Source organism: Sus scrofa, chromosome 3 (assembly GCF_054392235.1).
Source record: "Sus scrofa isolate SSC_HxYL_T2T_F1_AM1 chromosome 3, Sscrofa_HxYL_maternal_Yorkshire_Landrace_v2.0, whole genome shotgun sequence".
In the NCBI taxonomy this organism is placed as follows: domain Eukaryota; kingdom Metazoa; phylum Chordata; class Mammalia; order Artiodactyla; family Suidae; genus Sus; species Sus scrofa.
Genome location: NC_139385.1, coordinates 134,344,108 through 134,361,491, shown reverse-complemented (window position 1 = coordinate 134,361,491; position 17,384 = coordinate 134,344,108). Strand labels below are relative to the sequence as shown.

Genomic DNA, 17,384 nt, shown 5'->3' with positions numbered 1-17,384 from the left:
GTCTGGCACGATGCCTGACACCAGGTATGTGCTCCCTAAGTATTCATATCTTTACCACCTGATAAAAGTGGGAAGAAACCAAACTATACCATGTTCTCCTCAAAGTTTCCCTAACCACTGAGAATATACTAAGATAAGCAGACAACCAAAGACAACTATAACACACTGCCATTAACAGGGACATACAACTAGTAAGAAAATAAAGGTCAGATTACCTACCGTTACAGGTGCAGCAGCTCCTTCAAGGAGTCTAGTATGTGAGACATGAACATGCTACCTCCACCCTCAGAAAACCCATGGACACTTGGAGACATTTTAAACAAGCCATCTAAAGACTGTTGTATATTTTTCTAAGCAAAAGATTGTAGAGAAGATCTTATTATATATTTATCAAAAGTGTGTATTTGTCCTCTAGGACATACTTCAAATAGCATGTGCTAGCTGGATACTTAAAAAAGAAAATAAAAGACAAAAGTCCTAGTAAGATGTAATTAATGATGTAAGGCCTGTCTCACCTGAACTTTGTCTGCACGATAACCTTCTCCTAAGAAACCATGAGCAGGGCACCAAGGGTTCCTACATGCCCAAAGGAAAAGCCCACGGGGCTAGGAAATCAGAAGCCTAGGCTCGACTTCTGGTTCTGTGACTTTGAACAATGCCTTAAAGCTCTGCGGATCTCAATTCCTCTTCCAAAAGTAAGGAGCGTGGACTAAATGACCTCTTTGGTCACTTTCAAACTGGATGTCAAATGACCGTATGAAATTATGAATCTCACAGAGAATAGACGGGAAGAGGAAAAACAAAAACAAAAAACATGCTATCTTTCTCCTCTTAACTGAATCCCACTAGAGGCTGTTCCTACTACCCTTCTTTGATCTCTTGTCCCCTGCCTCACTCTAAAGAGAATTCGGGGTATCTTCCAGTAGGAAAGAAGGCCAGGCTAATATAAAATCATTACAGAGTACCAAGGCGACTTTGCCACTTTCTTAAAGATTTAAGAATGACAATGAAAACCAGCATACAGCATGACCATAACCGAGACGCTTTGTTATTTTAAGGTAACTTATCAGGATGAGAAATAATCATTAAATGTAGGCACAATTGAACCTTGTATCAAAGGCTGCAAGCCTAGACTGAACTGCATACCAACGCTTGCTTGAGGATTCACCCAAGCAGGATGGGGAGGGCACGTGGCGTTGTGGTGAAGATGAGATGGTGCCCCTGGTGTGTGGCAGAGAAAGGGCTAAACTCACAGCTGTGATCTCCACCACCTGTGCCAACCTGGGCCAGAGACTCAGTATCAACAGGTCTCATGTTCCTCTGCCATCAACTGGGGATGACAACACTTTACATCAAGGGGTATCTCTAAGGATTAAAAGATGTTTCTAACATAGAGGTTATAAAGCACCTAACACAGTTCCTTGCCCATGCTAAACAAACACTCCACAAACCGGGGTGCTAAAAACAAAACACTGCTCATGAATAACCACCGTGAGTGAACACGCCTTTTGAAAAACTGGTTTCCATACTCCCACTGTCTGACATGTAAGTTATTCTCATCTGATCTGAACTCATTTGATCTAAAACAAAAAAATAAAAACCATATTTAAAACTGAGGAGAAGCCCAGACCCCAGGTGGGAACCTTCCCAGGGGCCTTGAACTGTACCACCATCTCACACGGGAGCTTGCTTTTCTCGCTTTTCTTATTATATATTTATCAAAAGTGTGTATTTGTCCTCTGGGACATACTGCGAGATGGCAGCCGCTACCAGCCTCGAACAAGAGAGACTGCCAGGGCCGGTCAGCTCCTCTTCCTCTAGAAACTCAGGACAGATAAAGGTACCCCCGACCCACAACACTCAGTCCCGCCGCTTGCACTAAGTCAACTGTACCGAATGTTCAGCAGCCTGGAGAAATTAAATCTCCATGTAGCAGAAAAATGAGAAGCCAGCCAGAAATAAAAAGCAATCTTGTTTTTACATTTCTATAGTAAGCCTCACCCTTTTCACCCCTGATCATACCCCACTTCCTCAAAAGGATATTGGTATCAGGCTATCAAATTGTGGGAAACTCCAAAAAAAAAAAAAAAAAATTTCCCATCCTTACTACTTCAATCTGCAGGCTTGAAATCTTGTCTGCATCTACTGATCTATTTGGAAAGACAAACAAGTCTCTCATGGGGACGGAAGAAGTCAGGGAAATCCTGTTTAGAGCAAAACCATGAATGTAAATCTTCAGTGGACTGTGACTAACAGTCCTGATCACCCAACTTGTTCTCGTGCATTTCAGATCCACCCCTGTAGGAGCCAAAGGCACCGCTTACTCTGCCAGGCCGAGGATGGTCTCCCTTTTATACTGGTTGTCTGCAGTGAAGCGCTGCACGTCCACACCCTTCTGCAGGCCCTGAAGGACCTGGGCCTGCGTGAAGTCCAGGAGACGTTCGTTGTAGTGCTGTAACTGCTTGGTCAGGGCCACCAGGTCCTCGGGCCAGGCTTCCCATCCAAATCGAGTCACATGCCTGGTGACCATCTTGATTAGCTCTTTAGGATCAGCCTGTGAGTAACAAAAAGAGTATTTTCTTTAAAAGAAACACAGCAACAGCAGGAAGACGACGACCATGCCTGTCCGCACCTGCTTGGCTCTTCGCACTGCTGCCCTTCAGTCGGGGCTCACAGCCCCCTGCAGAGGCAATCGCAGAGGTGGTCCATGTGCAGACCACAAAGCCAGGACACAGAAGTGAGTAGAGAAGTGGGGTTTTGGACTCCTGCTCTGTCCTTCTACCTTAAAAAAATCTCTACCCACTTGAAAAATAACGTATGCCTGCTTTTTAGCTACCATCATCCTATACCAGAGTTTTCCCCAATTATCTGGTCACTTATATATAATCCACCCTAGTAGTAATTTCTGTCATCATTGCCCTAGGAAAATACATTCTTTGGACCATCCAAGTGTTCTCTGCCACAAAGCTGTAGTTCAGGAGTTCCTGCTGTGGCACAACAGCATCTGTGGCATCTCTGGAACGCTGGGACATGGGTTCGATCCCCAGCCTGGCACAGTGGATTAAGGATCCGGAGTTGCCACAGCTGCAGTGTAGGTCACAGCTCCACTCGGATCTGATCCCTGGTCCAGGAACTCTATCTGACACAGGTGCCCCGCCACCGTCACCGCCTCCCAAAAAGCTGCAGTTCAATAACCTCACCAGAAATGCCTAGATAGCTAGAAAGAAGAGTGTTCTCTCCAGGGATAAGTTAGGGGGTAAAACCCATCCCTGTTCCTAAAATCATAAACTTTTCTAGTTGCATAAGAAAGCATGCAACCAATTTTTACACCACTCAGTTTGGGGCTCAATGGGAGACTGCGCTGTAAATTCTAGCAGCTTCCCTAACAACAATACAATTATTCAAATAGAACAAAGTCCAGAACCCAAGAGCTGAGAGGAAAGGAAAACAACTGGTTAACCGGCCACACTGATTTATATGAAAGTTGGTCTGGGTGTCAATTAAGCAACAGCAGCTCAGCCATGATTGTGGAATTACCTAATACGAGAACATTAACTCAATCCCTCCCAATTTCTGGTAAGAAATGGTACGTATTTTAATGTAAGCAAATTAGGGGGAAAAAAATCTCTAGACTCTACGTTTGGCTCTCAGAAACACATCTAATTATAGTAAGCTGTCAGCATTTCTTATGTGTGAGCCATTATTCTAAGCTACACAGGAGATGTGTCAATGTCGACTCTATTAGCAAACCCAGCCTGACATTCTCTCTCTTGATCCTATTAAGGAACAGGCTGGGAGTAACGATAAAAACCAATTAAAGAAATCCTCTTGGATTCCAGCAGGTAGATTTAAGAAAAAGCCAATCTTACTATATTTTTCCCCTACCTCTAGGCATGCACTGAGTCCTGCTCTCAAAAACCAAAGATCTGTGTCGCCAGCCTAAACATCTGGGTTTGAAAACTAATGCTCCAAAATAAGCTCTAGGACTACCTGCCAAGCATTCAACAAATTATTTTTTGTGCACCTACTGTGTACCAGGTCATGCACTAAGAAGATGCGATCCTTTCCTCCAGGAATGCCGTCTATGAGGAGAGACAAGCAAGCAAGCAACTGCAAAATGCTGGGATACAAGGAAGCACAGGCTTCTGCCAAAATACACAGGAGTGGGAACTGGGCAGGTATCAGAGAGGGCTTCCTGGAAGAGTGAATTTCCAGGCGAACTACACAGGTATCACTAGAAAAAGGTGAGCAAAAAAACAGACAAACTCCAGGAACAAACCTACGATCATCAAAAAAAATGAAGAAGGCTGTTTTCCATATATACTGGCCCTGTGGTTCCAGACCAAAGTCCTCAGCCGCACGCTGCCCAATGCACTTTAAAGGAGAGGCTACCGCCAGGCAGCCCATCTCTGTGTGTGACTCAGGATACTGATTCCCACGCCGGCTCATGACATCAACCACCTTCATTCTCCCAACGGTCTCTCCATTTTTGTTCCACATCCATTTTTTCACTTTTGTTTTCTGGCATCTCAAGGATTTGGTACCTCTACTAGGATAGGGGCCCATACACTTGACCTCATGTCTGTTCTCTTTGTATTCCAATGCAATTCATGAAACAAATTCCAAAACCAGTAGAAAGTGAAGCTCCAAAATGCAGCAACAATGAGCTCCATTACCAAGACTAACATTTACACTGGCATTTACTTATCTTACAGAGAGCTTCAAGCTGCACACACAACCTTCATTTTCATATGTGGCAAAAAGAACCTATTCTCTGCTTCTGTCGATGAAGAAATGGCCTGGCATTGTGTAGCAAGCACAGACGCACAGAAGTTAGTAGCTCGATAACCTTGTGCAGGTGACTTAGTGACTGCAAACTTGACCATCTCACATGAAGCAGGTGCTCCAGAAGTGAAAGGGATTATGGAAATTACTCAAAGGTATACACCAATGGCACTTCAATTCTCCCTCTACTGCATAATTTATGTTGCCTTCTTCTCTGAGTATTAAATTACAGCTTCCAGAGGCAGAGACCATGTGCACTTCATGAATTTGTCTTTTCCACAGCACATTAGAATTTCCTCCACAAATCAGGTGTGGAGTGAAAGGGAGACCCACTGAACAGCAGTAGTGGCTTGTAAGTTAGTAGTGCTAGTCCATGTCCCAGATTCTTCACTTAGTGGAGACGCAATTTGGGGGCAAGTTACTTCCTATCTGTCTCCTCATCTATAAGACAGTCAACAAGCGCAGCATCCTCATGGTTTGTTGGGAGGCACAAATAAGATATTTTAAATTACTCTTTTCTCCATCATTATATGAAAGCAAACTAGGCCCAGAGCTTACCTTCAAGGAACTAAAACCAGTGACTGACAAAGTTGTCCCCATAAACAACTCACAGAAGGCATCTGGACACAAAGACCTTTACAGAACCACAAAACAAGAATGCTGGGGATCCTTAGAGGGAGCAACTGACTTGACACTTCTGGGCTCAATTTCTTCAGGTGTAGACCAAGAGAGTGCCACCAGATAGCTTTCTAAGGCTAAAACTCTATAAATGTGTAAGAATTTAATCATGAAAACAAAAATAAATCCTTGTAAGTGCCTTCAGGTATGAAATTGGGGAAGGTCTATTTCTCATCTCATCGATGCCTCCACTAAATACTCAGAACAGATTTCTTCGTTAAAAATACAATTTCAGACCAACAAATTATAGCCAATAGGTTCCTACACACCTTAAGCAGCTTTAATCTCTCCTCTCTACGAAGGAGTAATTTTCTAGCCCCTCTGTGAATAATTTTTTTCATATTCTTTGTACATCAAATGTGTTCACTTTTTAAAGAAATATTTAAGATCAAATACCTAACATTTTGGTCTTCGGCATGGAAAAGACATAATGCTAAACACAGATAAACTGCATGTCACTTAATGCGAACAGTCCCGTGGGCCCAGAGTCTACCAGCACCATCGACTTGCAGAAGGGGAAGGAGGTGAGGGACCTGACAAAGGCCACGCGGGGTCCACGGCAGGACAGGACGCCCGGGCATAACGCCTCCCAAGAACCAGCCTTTTATATTTGCTGGGCAGGAACGGTATCTTCTAAAATTAAGAGGATCTTGATGAGATCAATGTATACGCAGCTCCCACTAAATGCAAATGAGACTTGGCACTTGAGTCCTTTTACAAGTGATCAACCTTCAGTGGTGGGTTTGGTGCTGTCATTCTATCCTGCATTCAGACTGAATGTTTCCTCCACATACATTCTCTCTTATCTTGTATACATCCACACACATGGGTAAAAATACACATGCTCATGGAGGACACACCATGGCAGGTGTTCAACTGGGTATCTGACTTGAGCTATGTTCTCAAGTCTTTTGTTTTCTCTAACAGAGAAGATTGAGAACAGAGAGAGTTTAGAATATCATTTTCTGTTCAACCTCCTCCTACCAACGTATCTCCTTTTAAACTTCTGTTCTAATAACGTGGTAAATCGGGGCATTATATTAATTCCTTGATGATACATTGCTAAGTGTCTTCAAGTTTATGGGTCAGATATTAAGTGTATAGGAATATTTTCAACACTTCAATTTTTTGAGTAAAACATAGTACTAATTCTTACAAAGTCATCCCCCCAAAAAAAATTAGTTATGAGGAAAAAAACAGTAGTTCTGGCATCAAAAAAACCTGGATTACCACTTCTTCCTTCCTGAGCTTTAGATTTTCCTAAAATTGTTGTTGTTATTATTAAATTTGAAGCAGTATCTCCACGATGAACTCTTCATGAAGACTAAATGGAGTAGATGGATGAGCATGCTGTAAGTTTTAGCTTGTGTGTGTGTGTCTTTTTGCTATTTCTTGGGCCGCTCCCGAGGCATATGGAGGTTCCCAGGCTGGAGCTGTAGCTGCCAGCCTACGCCAGAGCCACAGCAACGCGGGATCCGAGCCGCGTCTGCAACCTACACCACAGCTCACAGCAACGCCGGATCGTTAACCCACTGAGCAAGGGCAGGGACCGAACCCGCAACCTCATGGTTCCTAGTCGGATTCGTTACCCACTGCGCCGCGACGGGAACTCCAGCTTTAGCTTTTAATGTAAATTATTTTCTTATCATTATCACTACTACTTTCCATCCCTTCCTTCAGGACCTTCAGTGGTCACGATTACTTCCAATATTTGACTTAAATTTCAAGAATTTTCCCCCTGTGCTTATCACAATCCCTCTCAAAACATTCCAGAGGTATCCTCTTCCCAGCCCAATACTTCATTTCATACATTCATTCATTCACTTCACTTAAAGTTTCTAAAGCACTTTCACACGAATGTCATTTGACCCTCATACCAACCCGGTGACGGGCACAGGAGCCTAACGTTCCTGGTTTACAGATGCCAATCTGCCTCTCAGGCAACCCACGCTGAGGAAGTAAACCAAGCCCAGCCTCTTGCCTAGAGGGCTCTCCGCCCCTTCAGGCCCTTTCTCCCCACCCTGCTGGCAGGGCTCCGCGAATGTTCTATGTCCAGCCTCACACTAAAAGTCACTACTTTTCTGAGTGTGGAGTATACTCCAACCTCTCTCCCTCTTTTTCCCCAACCTAAGTTCAATGACTTGATCCATGAGTATGAAAGCTTTTAGCCTCTAAGAAACTTTTGAAAGACTTTACAGATAGTTTCAAAGTCTTCCACATCCAGTATCAAAATGATACTACAAAAACGCCTATGCTCATCAAAGCACTACTCACAATAGCCAAGACAGGGAAACAGTCTAAACGTCCATCGATAGATGAGTGGGTTAAGAAGATGTGGTACATATATACAATGGAGTTCTACTCAGCCATAAAAAAGACAAAATAATGACATTTGCAGCAACATGGATGGAACTGGAGATGCTCATACTAAGTCAACTAAGTCAGAAGGAGAAAGATGGACACTCTACGATACCACTTAGATGTGGAATCTAAAATATGGCACAGATGATCCTATCTACAAAACAGCAACAGCCGAGTTCCTATTGTGGCTCAATGGGTTACGACTCTGACTAGTATCCAGGAAGACCCAGGTTCGGTCCCTGGCCTCTCTCAGTGAGTTGGGGATCCAGCATGGCCTTGAGCTGTGGTGTAGGTCACAGATATGGCTCAGATCCCACACTGCTGTGGCTGTGACACAGGCCAGTAGTGGTGGCTGCAATTCAACCCCTACCTGGAGACTGCCAAATGCTCCTAAAAAGCAAAACAAAACCAAACCAAAAAAAAACAAAAAAAAACAAAAAAATTTTTTTTGTTTTTTTTTTTTTAAAGAAAAATCCAGAAACAGATCCTGGACATGGAGAGCAGACTTGTGGTAGCCGTGGGGAGAGAGTAGGATGGACAGGGATTTTAGGGTAGGCGGATGCAAACTGTTACACTTGGAATGGATGGGCAATGGGGTCCTGCTGTACAGCACAGGGAAGTGTGTGATTGGGTCACTTTGCTGTACAACAGAAACGGAAACACTGTAAAATCAGCTATTCTCTAATTTTTTAAAAAAGCTAAAAACATAAAAAGGCATCAAAAATTTAAAAACTACAGTGAAATTATTCTAGTTTTTCCAAAAAATTTGGCAATGCGGTTCTTTAGTGGAGTGAAAAAAATACAATTTCTTTAAAGAATATGGTCAAATCCCCATAAAAACAAAATGTACATAAATATTTATGATACCAGAATGCTTAATGACTTAATCTACAACTTACTAGTAGAGGCAATAAATCCATTCAGGCTTAATAGTCTCCATTTCTTGGTAATATCGTTTGGAAAGTTTTAAACAGGTGGTATGTTTCCCCTCTAGGGTTGTTATTTGCTTGAGATAATTTTCTACTTAGTATTTTCAATTAGTTGCTTAAAAAAACACATTTCAGAAATAGTCTACCATAAAGTTTTGAATTTCATTCCCTGCTGGGCTTTCTTCTCTAGCATATAAAACTAAAAGATATGTTTCCATTTTTAACTGATTTTCTCTTCCAAAACTTTTTTAAAAAGAACACTAAGGAAATCATATATCGAGATGCATTACGGAGAGAAGGGACAAATCGGGAGTTAGGGATTAGCAGATACAAACTACTATACATAAAACAGATCAACAAGAAAGTCCTACTGTACAGCACAGAGAACTATATTGAGTGTCTTGCAATAACCTATAACGGAAAAGACTACGAAAAAGAATATGTATGTGTGTGTATATATAACTGAATCACTTTGCTGTACACCTGAAACTAACACGATATTGTAAATTAACTATACTTCGAATTTTAAAAAAGATTCATTTACAATAATGGAAAAGGTAAGATATAAAGGAAAAAAATCAAGGCACAGAAAAACGTGTAGCGTTTCCTCGTATTAGTATAAAACTGTTATATAAATATGTATATCCATAAGCTATTTCTGGAAGGACACAAAAGGGAAACACTGACTTTTTATTTTATACAATTGTCATCATTTGAGGTTTGGTTTTTTTTTGCCATGTGTGCATTTTTGTTTTTTAAAGATTAAAAAAAGTTAATGAGGACAAGTACTCGCAGAGAAAGTTCTCCACAAGTGACCACAGGACAGTCATCACGACATGGCCATCTAAGCGCATCTCTACAAAGACAAGCGCAGGCCTGGGGGCTGCTCTGAAGAGCATCCACACTTGCTGCCGGGCTCAGCGTGTGCCTCCCGTGGAGATGCAGAGGGCTTTTGTCAGAAATAACACCATAAATTAAGTCAGTACTTTTACTCAAACCTGGTAATTTACCTAAGTTATCATTCCCGCAGCTCCGAACTCCGGGGGGTGGGAAGAGAAAATGTGCAAAGACTGTGGAAGTGGAAACAAGCTGCACTGACACCTGAGTGAAAGCTGAGCTTCCCTGAGTGTTATTACGGGCAGGCAACAAATTGAAACCTCTTTGATTTCAGTTTCCAAGATGATTCATCAGGAGTGTGTCATATCTAATTCCAAACTCAGCAGTGCCACTTTATGCAGAGAAGATGCTAAAAAGCCTCAAATAATGAGCCATTAGGTAGTGAATGGAAAACCGCAATGTACTTAAAACATCCAGCTAATGGGCTCAGCCGTTGACTCCTTCAAATCCAAGAGTCAGGACTCAAAAAAACTGTAAAACTGAAGCCTGAAGGCTGTCTGAACCACGGCAGTTGAAACAATTCCTAAACGGATTCACATGCCAATGAACAGTCACTGAATAACTACAGTGGGTGAAGTCCTCGGGATTCCACGATAGATGGGACCCCTGCCCTCGCCAAGACTGCCACGTGGAGAGAAGGCAGCTACGCATCAGCTCCCACAGCATACAGGACCTGCTGCAGCGGGCTGTGTGCAGGAGAGCCGTGAGGGCGGCGGCCAAGGCCTCACCCAGGAGGCGCCTTGGAGCTCAGACTTGGCTGCTGCCAGTGGGAGGAAGGAAGGGGTACCGAAGACAGGAGAGTTACACCTGCACCGGTGGAGGCGTGGGAGAGAAATGCACATTCAAACAGCTGGGACATAAACTTCGAATGAGCGAGTATCGGGGTCGCAGCTGGCAGGGTAAGGAAGAGCCAGCCAGTTCCCCATGGGGCCTCCCTATCCTACGCAGGAGCTTGGACCTCAGCCAGTGAAATCACCATGCTGGGAAGCACCCGTTAGACCTGCAAGCCAGCGATCACTCAGGTCCCAAACTCGGGACCTGCTCCTTCTGGGACAAAGCCAGAGGGGCAGGACGTCCAAGTAAAAGGCAGGTGAAGCCTGGAATCGGGGCAGTAACGGGGGGTTGACACAGTTGAAAGGGAAAAATTGATGGTGTGATGGGTGAAAGGGGGCAGGAATCGAGTCTCTTTACTCTTCATACTGCAGATGCCAAGCTCTATGGACTTCATAGTAGGTAATCAACAGTGGATCGATGAAATGATACGCAAAATGTAAGACCTGAAAATAAAGCAGACTTTCTGCCAAGTGACAAGAACTATGGGAAACACAGAAGAAACCAGGATGGATAGACTTTCACTTCTAACCTTTGTCTTTCCAGGTTCTACCTTCTTTCTCGGCTCACCATACTTGCAGAAACCGTCAATGGGATTTCACAGAGAGTGTCTCGGTTAGGAAACAGGGACTGTCAGAGATAAAAGCTGGGGTGGAATGTAATGGTTTTCTCTTACCTCACCTCTCTCACAAATAGGACATGATTTAATTTTTGGTGCAAATTAATTTACTATCAGGGAAGATAGGAAAAATATACATTGTACAATTTTTCTGGAAGAGGTCAACTTCAATTAAAATTCTTAGCAAATGATACTTAGGATGAAGCCAAAATAAGGCTCTGCAGCCAGCTCTTTGGCTTTCGAAACAGTGTGAACGTGTCATCTGTCTCACCTGGGTTTCCAGTCCCCTAACCCGCAGCTCCTCTAGCACATCCCTAGGTAAGTGTGTCTCACGGACTCATGGGCAGTGGTGAGTGCACTGAGGTTGGGCAACTATGCTCACCTTCTCACCTCAAGGCTCCGTCAGGGCCCAGGGCACACGGGGTGCTCGGGGAGGTCAGGGGTAAAAGGTGGCACTCAGAGCGGGGCACACGCTATGACCTTAATACAGATATGTACATGGGACTAGCACATACTACTTGGGAGTTCAGGAGCCGATTATGTGGTACTTATGCACACACAGAGCACTCCTGAAACGATGAAGGCGTTCGGAAGCAGCAAGTACGCCCGTGAACACTCTTTGCCAGCTATCTGACTGCATGTAATAAGAAAAGCAATAAGCACACTGTTTCGGATATAAAACTTGCTACTCTTCCACCTATATAATCACTTCATTCCTTCAATTTATAACACAGTAAGTCAGTTTCTCGTTCCACATAAAAAGATATTTGCGATATAAAAGCAAAACAGAGGAATATTACCAAAGTATAGAATTAAAAGGACTGTATGAAGCAGCAGTAGTTTTCAAAAACAACAATAAAAAAATTCAGGAGTTCCTACTGTGGCTCAGCAGAAACAAACCCCCACTCGTTTCCATGAGGACGCGGGTTCAATCCCTGGCCTCACTCAGTGGGTTAAGAGTCTGGTGCTGCTGGGAGCCGTGGTGTGGGTTGCACCAATTCCACCCCTAGCCTGGGAACTTCCACATGCCGCAGGTGTGGCCCCAAACAAAACAAACAAAAAAATTCAACATTTCCAAAATAAAGTCACGTATCAACTGGCTCAAAAAAAAAGAAAGAAATGGTCCTTTCTTGGCCCAGTGTTATCCTCATAAAACACGCCTGCGAAGAGTACCCATCTCATGATGAGGCCCTCGGGAGAGTAACCTGTGTGGCAGATGGTTTCCCAGGCCCACTCCTCTTTCTAAATAAAACTTGTGGATGAAAGCCAGTGATTTTGCTATGAATGGAATACTTTCATAGATTTACATGTTTTTAGATATGTTTTACTGGCTGAAATTATTTATTTTTTCATTTTTTCTTTTTTTTTTTTTTTGTCTTTTTAGGGCTGCACCCTCAGCATATGGAGGTCAAATTGGAGCTGCAACTAACTGCCAGCCTACACCACAACCACAGCAACGTGGGATCTGAGCCACATCTGTGACCTACACCATAGCTCACAGCAACGCCCGATCCTTATCCCACTGAGCAAGGCTGAGGATCAAACCCATGTCCTCATGGATACTAGTCAGGTTCGTTAACCACAGAGCCACGACAGAAACTCCGTGAAATTATTTTTTTACACTCTGTTTTGGGTGGGGAAGGAAGAATCCTGCCCCAATGAAATGTGAACCATGAATTTGTACACAGGGCGGATTTGAAAGTCTCATCTATTTGCTTATCTGCTCTTAAGGTCATAATTCTCTTAAAATGTCCAGTATAAAAAGCAGGGAATTTCCCAACGCTAATGATTAAAGTTGGTATATACAAGCAAACCCAGAGGGCTCCCATTTTTAGCGGCATCTCTAACACTTCCATGTCCACAAAAGAAGGCAGGCATAACATGAGGCCATACTCAGGTGCGCTCACTCAGAAATCAACAGTAACGGTAATAAAAGTTATCAGGAGCTGGGGGGCAAGCAGGCATAAGGTGATCAGCACTTTATCTGCACCACTGCTACTCTTATAGCTCCGGCTTAAAAATAAAATGTAGTGTTGCTCAAGAACTACACTGCCTACTCTTCTAAACTGGATGAAGCCATCTTCCTTTTGAGAAGGGAAATTAAACAGCCAGTTCTCCATTTCTCCCCTCCTATGACTTTAGCCTTTCCTAAGACTGCTGTAAAAGAAAGCAAATGATTAGAAAAGCTAGGGGGTAAATCAGGATTCACAATAAATATCAGAAACTCTACCTCTTACTTAATGCCTGGAAAAGCAACTACGTCCAACACAAAAGGGCTGCTAGGCTGCCAGGCACTGGGATTGCGTCCTGAACACAAAGCACATTAGTCCCTCCAAAGAGGTAAGCACATGTCTTAACTGTTTTAGCAACGCTTGAACCCTGCTCATGAACAGAGTGGAGACCATGAGGACTCACCCTGTAGAGAGGATGGCACTTGTCCCTGAAACACGGAGCCAACCGGGCATAGATCTGTAGGCTGTAGTAATAGGCTGCCAGCTGGAGAGAGAGCGCAGAGGGAGACTGCTTTTCAAAGCACTTGTTAGCGTCCAACACCTACAGGGGGGCAAGAGGGAAAGACCTTCGGTTGAATGGAAATTAGCATAAGCATCATAAACCGGTATTTTTCTTAACCACCGATCTGATTTCTATCACTATAGGTTCGTTTTCCTAATTCTAGAAATTTATATAAATAATATTGTGTGTAAAAAATAAATTGTTATGTTTCTGATCATTACTGCAGAATTTTGGATCAAAGTTTCTACCACACCTACTCAAGCTCAAGCTCATCTTAATATGACTACATTACAATTTAGATGTTATAAAGGCAGATCCCATGCATGTGTAAGTAGATTTAAAAATGAACATTTCAGTTAAAACTGTAGAATTTACTCACTGGGTATTTACCACAGTCCTTCCATCAAGCAAGAACAATCAGAAGGAAGTGAAGCAGATAATAAACAATTCACTGGTGAAAATCCCCGGTAAGGACTCTCAGTTTATTCCGCGTTTAAGTCCTGCTTTCTTGGTAAGCGTAAACTTACCTGTGGTAAGGCAAGGAGATAAGCAAGAGCCAAGGTCATATCGTTTGGTAAAGCGTCACTTGCCAGTTGCAAAAGAACTGAATGCAGACAAAAAGAAAACGGCATTATTTTATTGGAGGATCCATACGACAATCACAGTTACTAAGTGCCATGATTTTAGTCCTCTATGATTTCAGCGGTAATTTGCTTCAGAGAACTCTTTAAGATCTTTTTATCAAAGGCTATTCAGCATCACTGACAGATTACGTGAAACTATGTTAAGTGATAACTTGCCTTAACGGAGACAAATTATCCTATTTGTTACTTACACATGGGGAAAACCCTGTTAGTGCAACTAGAAAGTCTAAGTGCAAACAGATCAGTGAGGATGGTTTCCATGGTTTCCATCCAGAGCAGATCTTTTGGTTTTGCTGTACATTTCTGTCTACCAACGACAGCTTCTGTAGAAGGTGTCCGTATGAGAACAATCAGGGCGACAATACAGCTTCGTGAGTGCAGATTTAGGAGAAATCTTTTGATTACTACAATGGTGATAATATGGTTTTGTTCTATCTCTTCACCACACTCCATAAAAGGAAAACCAGTCTCTTGCTTTGATTATATTAACACCTTAGTGGAAGTTCCCTTGTGGCACAGCGGGTTAAGGATCCGGCATTGCTGTAGCTATGGCGCAGGTTTGATTCCTGGCCCAGGAACTTCCACATACTGCAGATTCAGCTGGAAAAAAAAAAAAAATCCCAAACATCTACAAGTGTTTCACAAAATGTTTTATATAAGCGACATCTCAATGATATAAGCAGTATCAACATCACGGCTTTAGTAAGAGAGAGAACACTGCCAGTAACACCTGTGTGTACATACATTTTGTATTAATGTGGAGGAATTCCTTCCTTTAGGGTCTTAAGTGACTAATACAGGGAGTCACTGTAATCACGATGTACTCTTTTATTTTTAAAGAACAAAGACTTGGGAGTTCCCTTGTGGCTCAGCAGGTCAGCAGGTAAAGGATCTGGTTTTGTCACTGCTGTGGCACAGGAGTCGGGGATGGGGGGTGATGTTGATCCCTGGGCTAGAACTCCCGCATAGACGCCACAGGTGCGGTCAAAACAAAACAAACAAACAAAGACTCTCCATTACTGAAGGCAAACGGTATCTAAATAATTCAAGGTAAATAATATTTCACTTTGTAAATGCAGAACATTTTTTTGTCCCCAGAACATTTACCTTCTTAATTGTGTCTTACTTAAACCAAAATTTAAAATTAGTCATATAAAATCTGAGCTTGGGCAGTGGGGGGTGGGGCTGGGGTGAGGAGCCAGCTATAAGTGGATGAAGTGTCAGAAGCTGACCTAAAACTTGACATGCCCTGTGGATGATTCATGGGAAAAGAAACTGAGCTTTCCCACTGCACCTCTACAAAGGGAATATTAACTCTCTAAATAGTCATTTCCTCTGTGTTCTCCAAACTTGATGAACCAAACCGGACCACCTGTCAGCTCCAGGCTTCCCAGGGAATCATACTGTTTTAGACATGTTTTCTGATCAAAAACTACTCATTTAAAGGCCTGTTTACAGATTCAGCCCTCCATTCAATATCAAAAGAAACTTCTCTGAACCAGACATTGCCCTAAAATAAGAACCAGAGTCCCTACCCTTTCAGAATAAACACACTAGGCCAAAAAAACTCTCCAAATAAATAATTTAAAAATACAATGCAAAGGGCCCAAATCAAATTTTGTACAACCAAATATGAAAGCAAAGAAGAGTTATGAGATTGCTGAATGTACTCTAGGACACCATCAAAACTGAATGACGAAACCTTTAAGTGATAAGTTTCGGACTTCAGAAGAAGTAGGAAAAAGCACATAAGCTTAGTGTGCTGAAAATTCTGGTCTATTTGGGTTCAGAAATTGCACACCATACAAACACACACACACACACACGGCTGCTATTCTGACTTATGTCTGCCTTATGTATTTTGCCATTTAATACCTGCCCAACAGTACTCCAGGACCCTTATTTTGGAGAAAAAAACAAAAATAATAGTTTCACATGTGAATAATTCTTCCCTGTTAACTTTCTTTTTATTTCTTTCTTTTCTTTCTAATGGGGTGACCTAGAATTGCAACCTCATCTAGTATTTGTCCACCTTCGTTTTTATTTTCTTCAGGTATTTCCCTCCCTTACGCACAAAAGAAGCCGACTTTCAGACAAGTGCATCGAAATGCCCTGTCTCTCCAAAGCCCAGAGCCCTTCTCCAGGTGAGTGGCTGCTGCTCCAGCTGTGGGGACCATCCTTCTCAGAGCTGAGGCGGGGGCCGGGCTAAGGCCTACGCGGAAAAGTCAGTCCCTTTACTGTCTGTCTTCCAGTCAGATCTACATTTTTAAAAATCATATCATCAACTCAATCTTTCACTCCATTTCATGTACATTTGGCTCTTTCCAAAAACTAAAGCACCCTCAAGGGAGGGAAATATGCTCCTACTGAAGCTATTCATAAGCATACGCTTCAGACCCTGAAGGAGATTCCGAAACAAAAACAACCCAACAAAAAAGAGCCAGGACAACATAGTTGGAATAAATGCACAGTCCCCAGAAGACGTCTGGGAGGGAGAGTCTCCAGCTGAGTACAGAAGTCCCTGTAGGTTTATTTTTTAAACAGCTATATTATATTTCACAGATACAACTCACAAGATGGTCACTAGCATTTCTTGAACATATATCATTGAATACAGAGCTTTCAGCAGGCAAAAGAGAAAAGAAATAGTTAATTTCCATGAGCTGAAAGTAAGGACAAAAATCACCTTCGAAGAAGGCAAAAGATTCACTGTTATTTTTACCAAGTATGGAAAATAACCACTTTAAAATACAAGCATTTGCACTGAGTCAGTAATAGTCACATGGGTTTTATTCCCCCATTTAAAACTTGTCTGCTTTGACACTGGGGGGGGGGGCTTGCAGTTCCAGAGCAGTTTCCCTGTGAGCACGCCTTCGATCTGCAAACCAACCAGTTCAGGGTGGGATCTCTGAACCACCACCCCCCTCTGGCTTTTACCCTCCAGACCCAATCATCCCTCTGCCCTAATCACCCCAGGGCCAAGTTCTAGACAGCCAGAGACACCCCACAGCCTGGAGCCCAAGCTATTCCTCTTAAGCTTGTCCAAGCGTGCCTGCCACACGGCGCCTACTCCTTCCCGTGAAAACCCACACTCAGCCCTCCTCCTTCCACCACACTTCCTGAAGG

The 17,384-nt window shown here is 42.9% G+C and overlaps 1 protein-coding gene across 1 annotated transcript in view; it reads right to left on the bottom strand.

The window, feature by feature from the left end:
* NBAS (NBAS subunit of NRZ tethering complex) overlaps positions 1-17,384 on the bottom strand; it is a 355,775-nt gene that overhangs the window by 110,413 nt on the left and 227,978 nt on the right. Inside the window, exons 39-41 of the mRNA XM_085016151.1 lie at positions 14,142-14,218; positions 13,516-13,653; positions 2,325-2,554 (exon numbers count right to left, since the gene is read on the bottom strand). Coding sequence (XP_084872277.1) covers positions 2,325-2,554; positions 13,516-13,653; positions 14,142-14,218 — 445 coding nt within the window. The remainder of the gene's footprint in view (positions 1-2,324; positions 2,555-13,515; positions 13,654-14,141; positions 14,219-17,384) is intronic.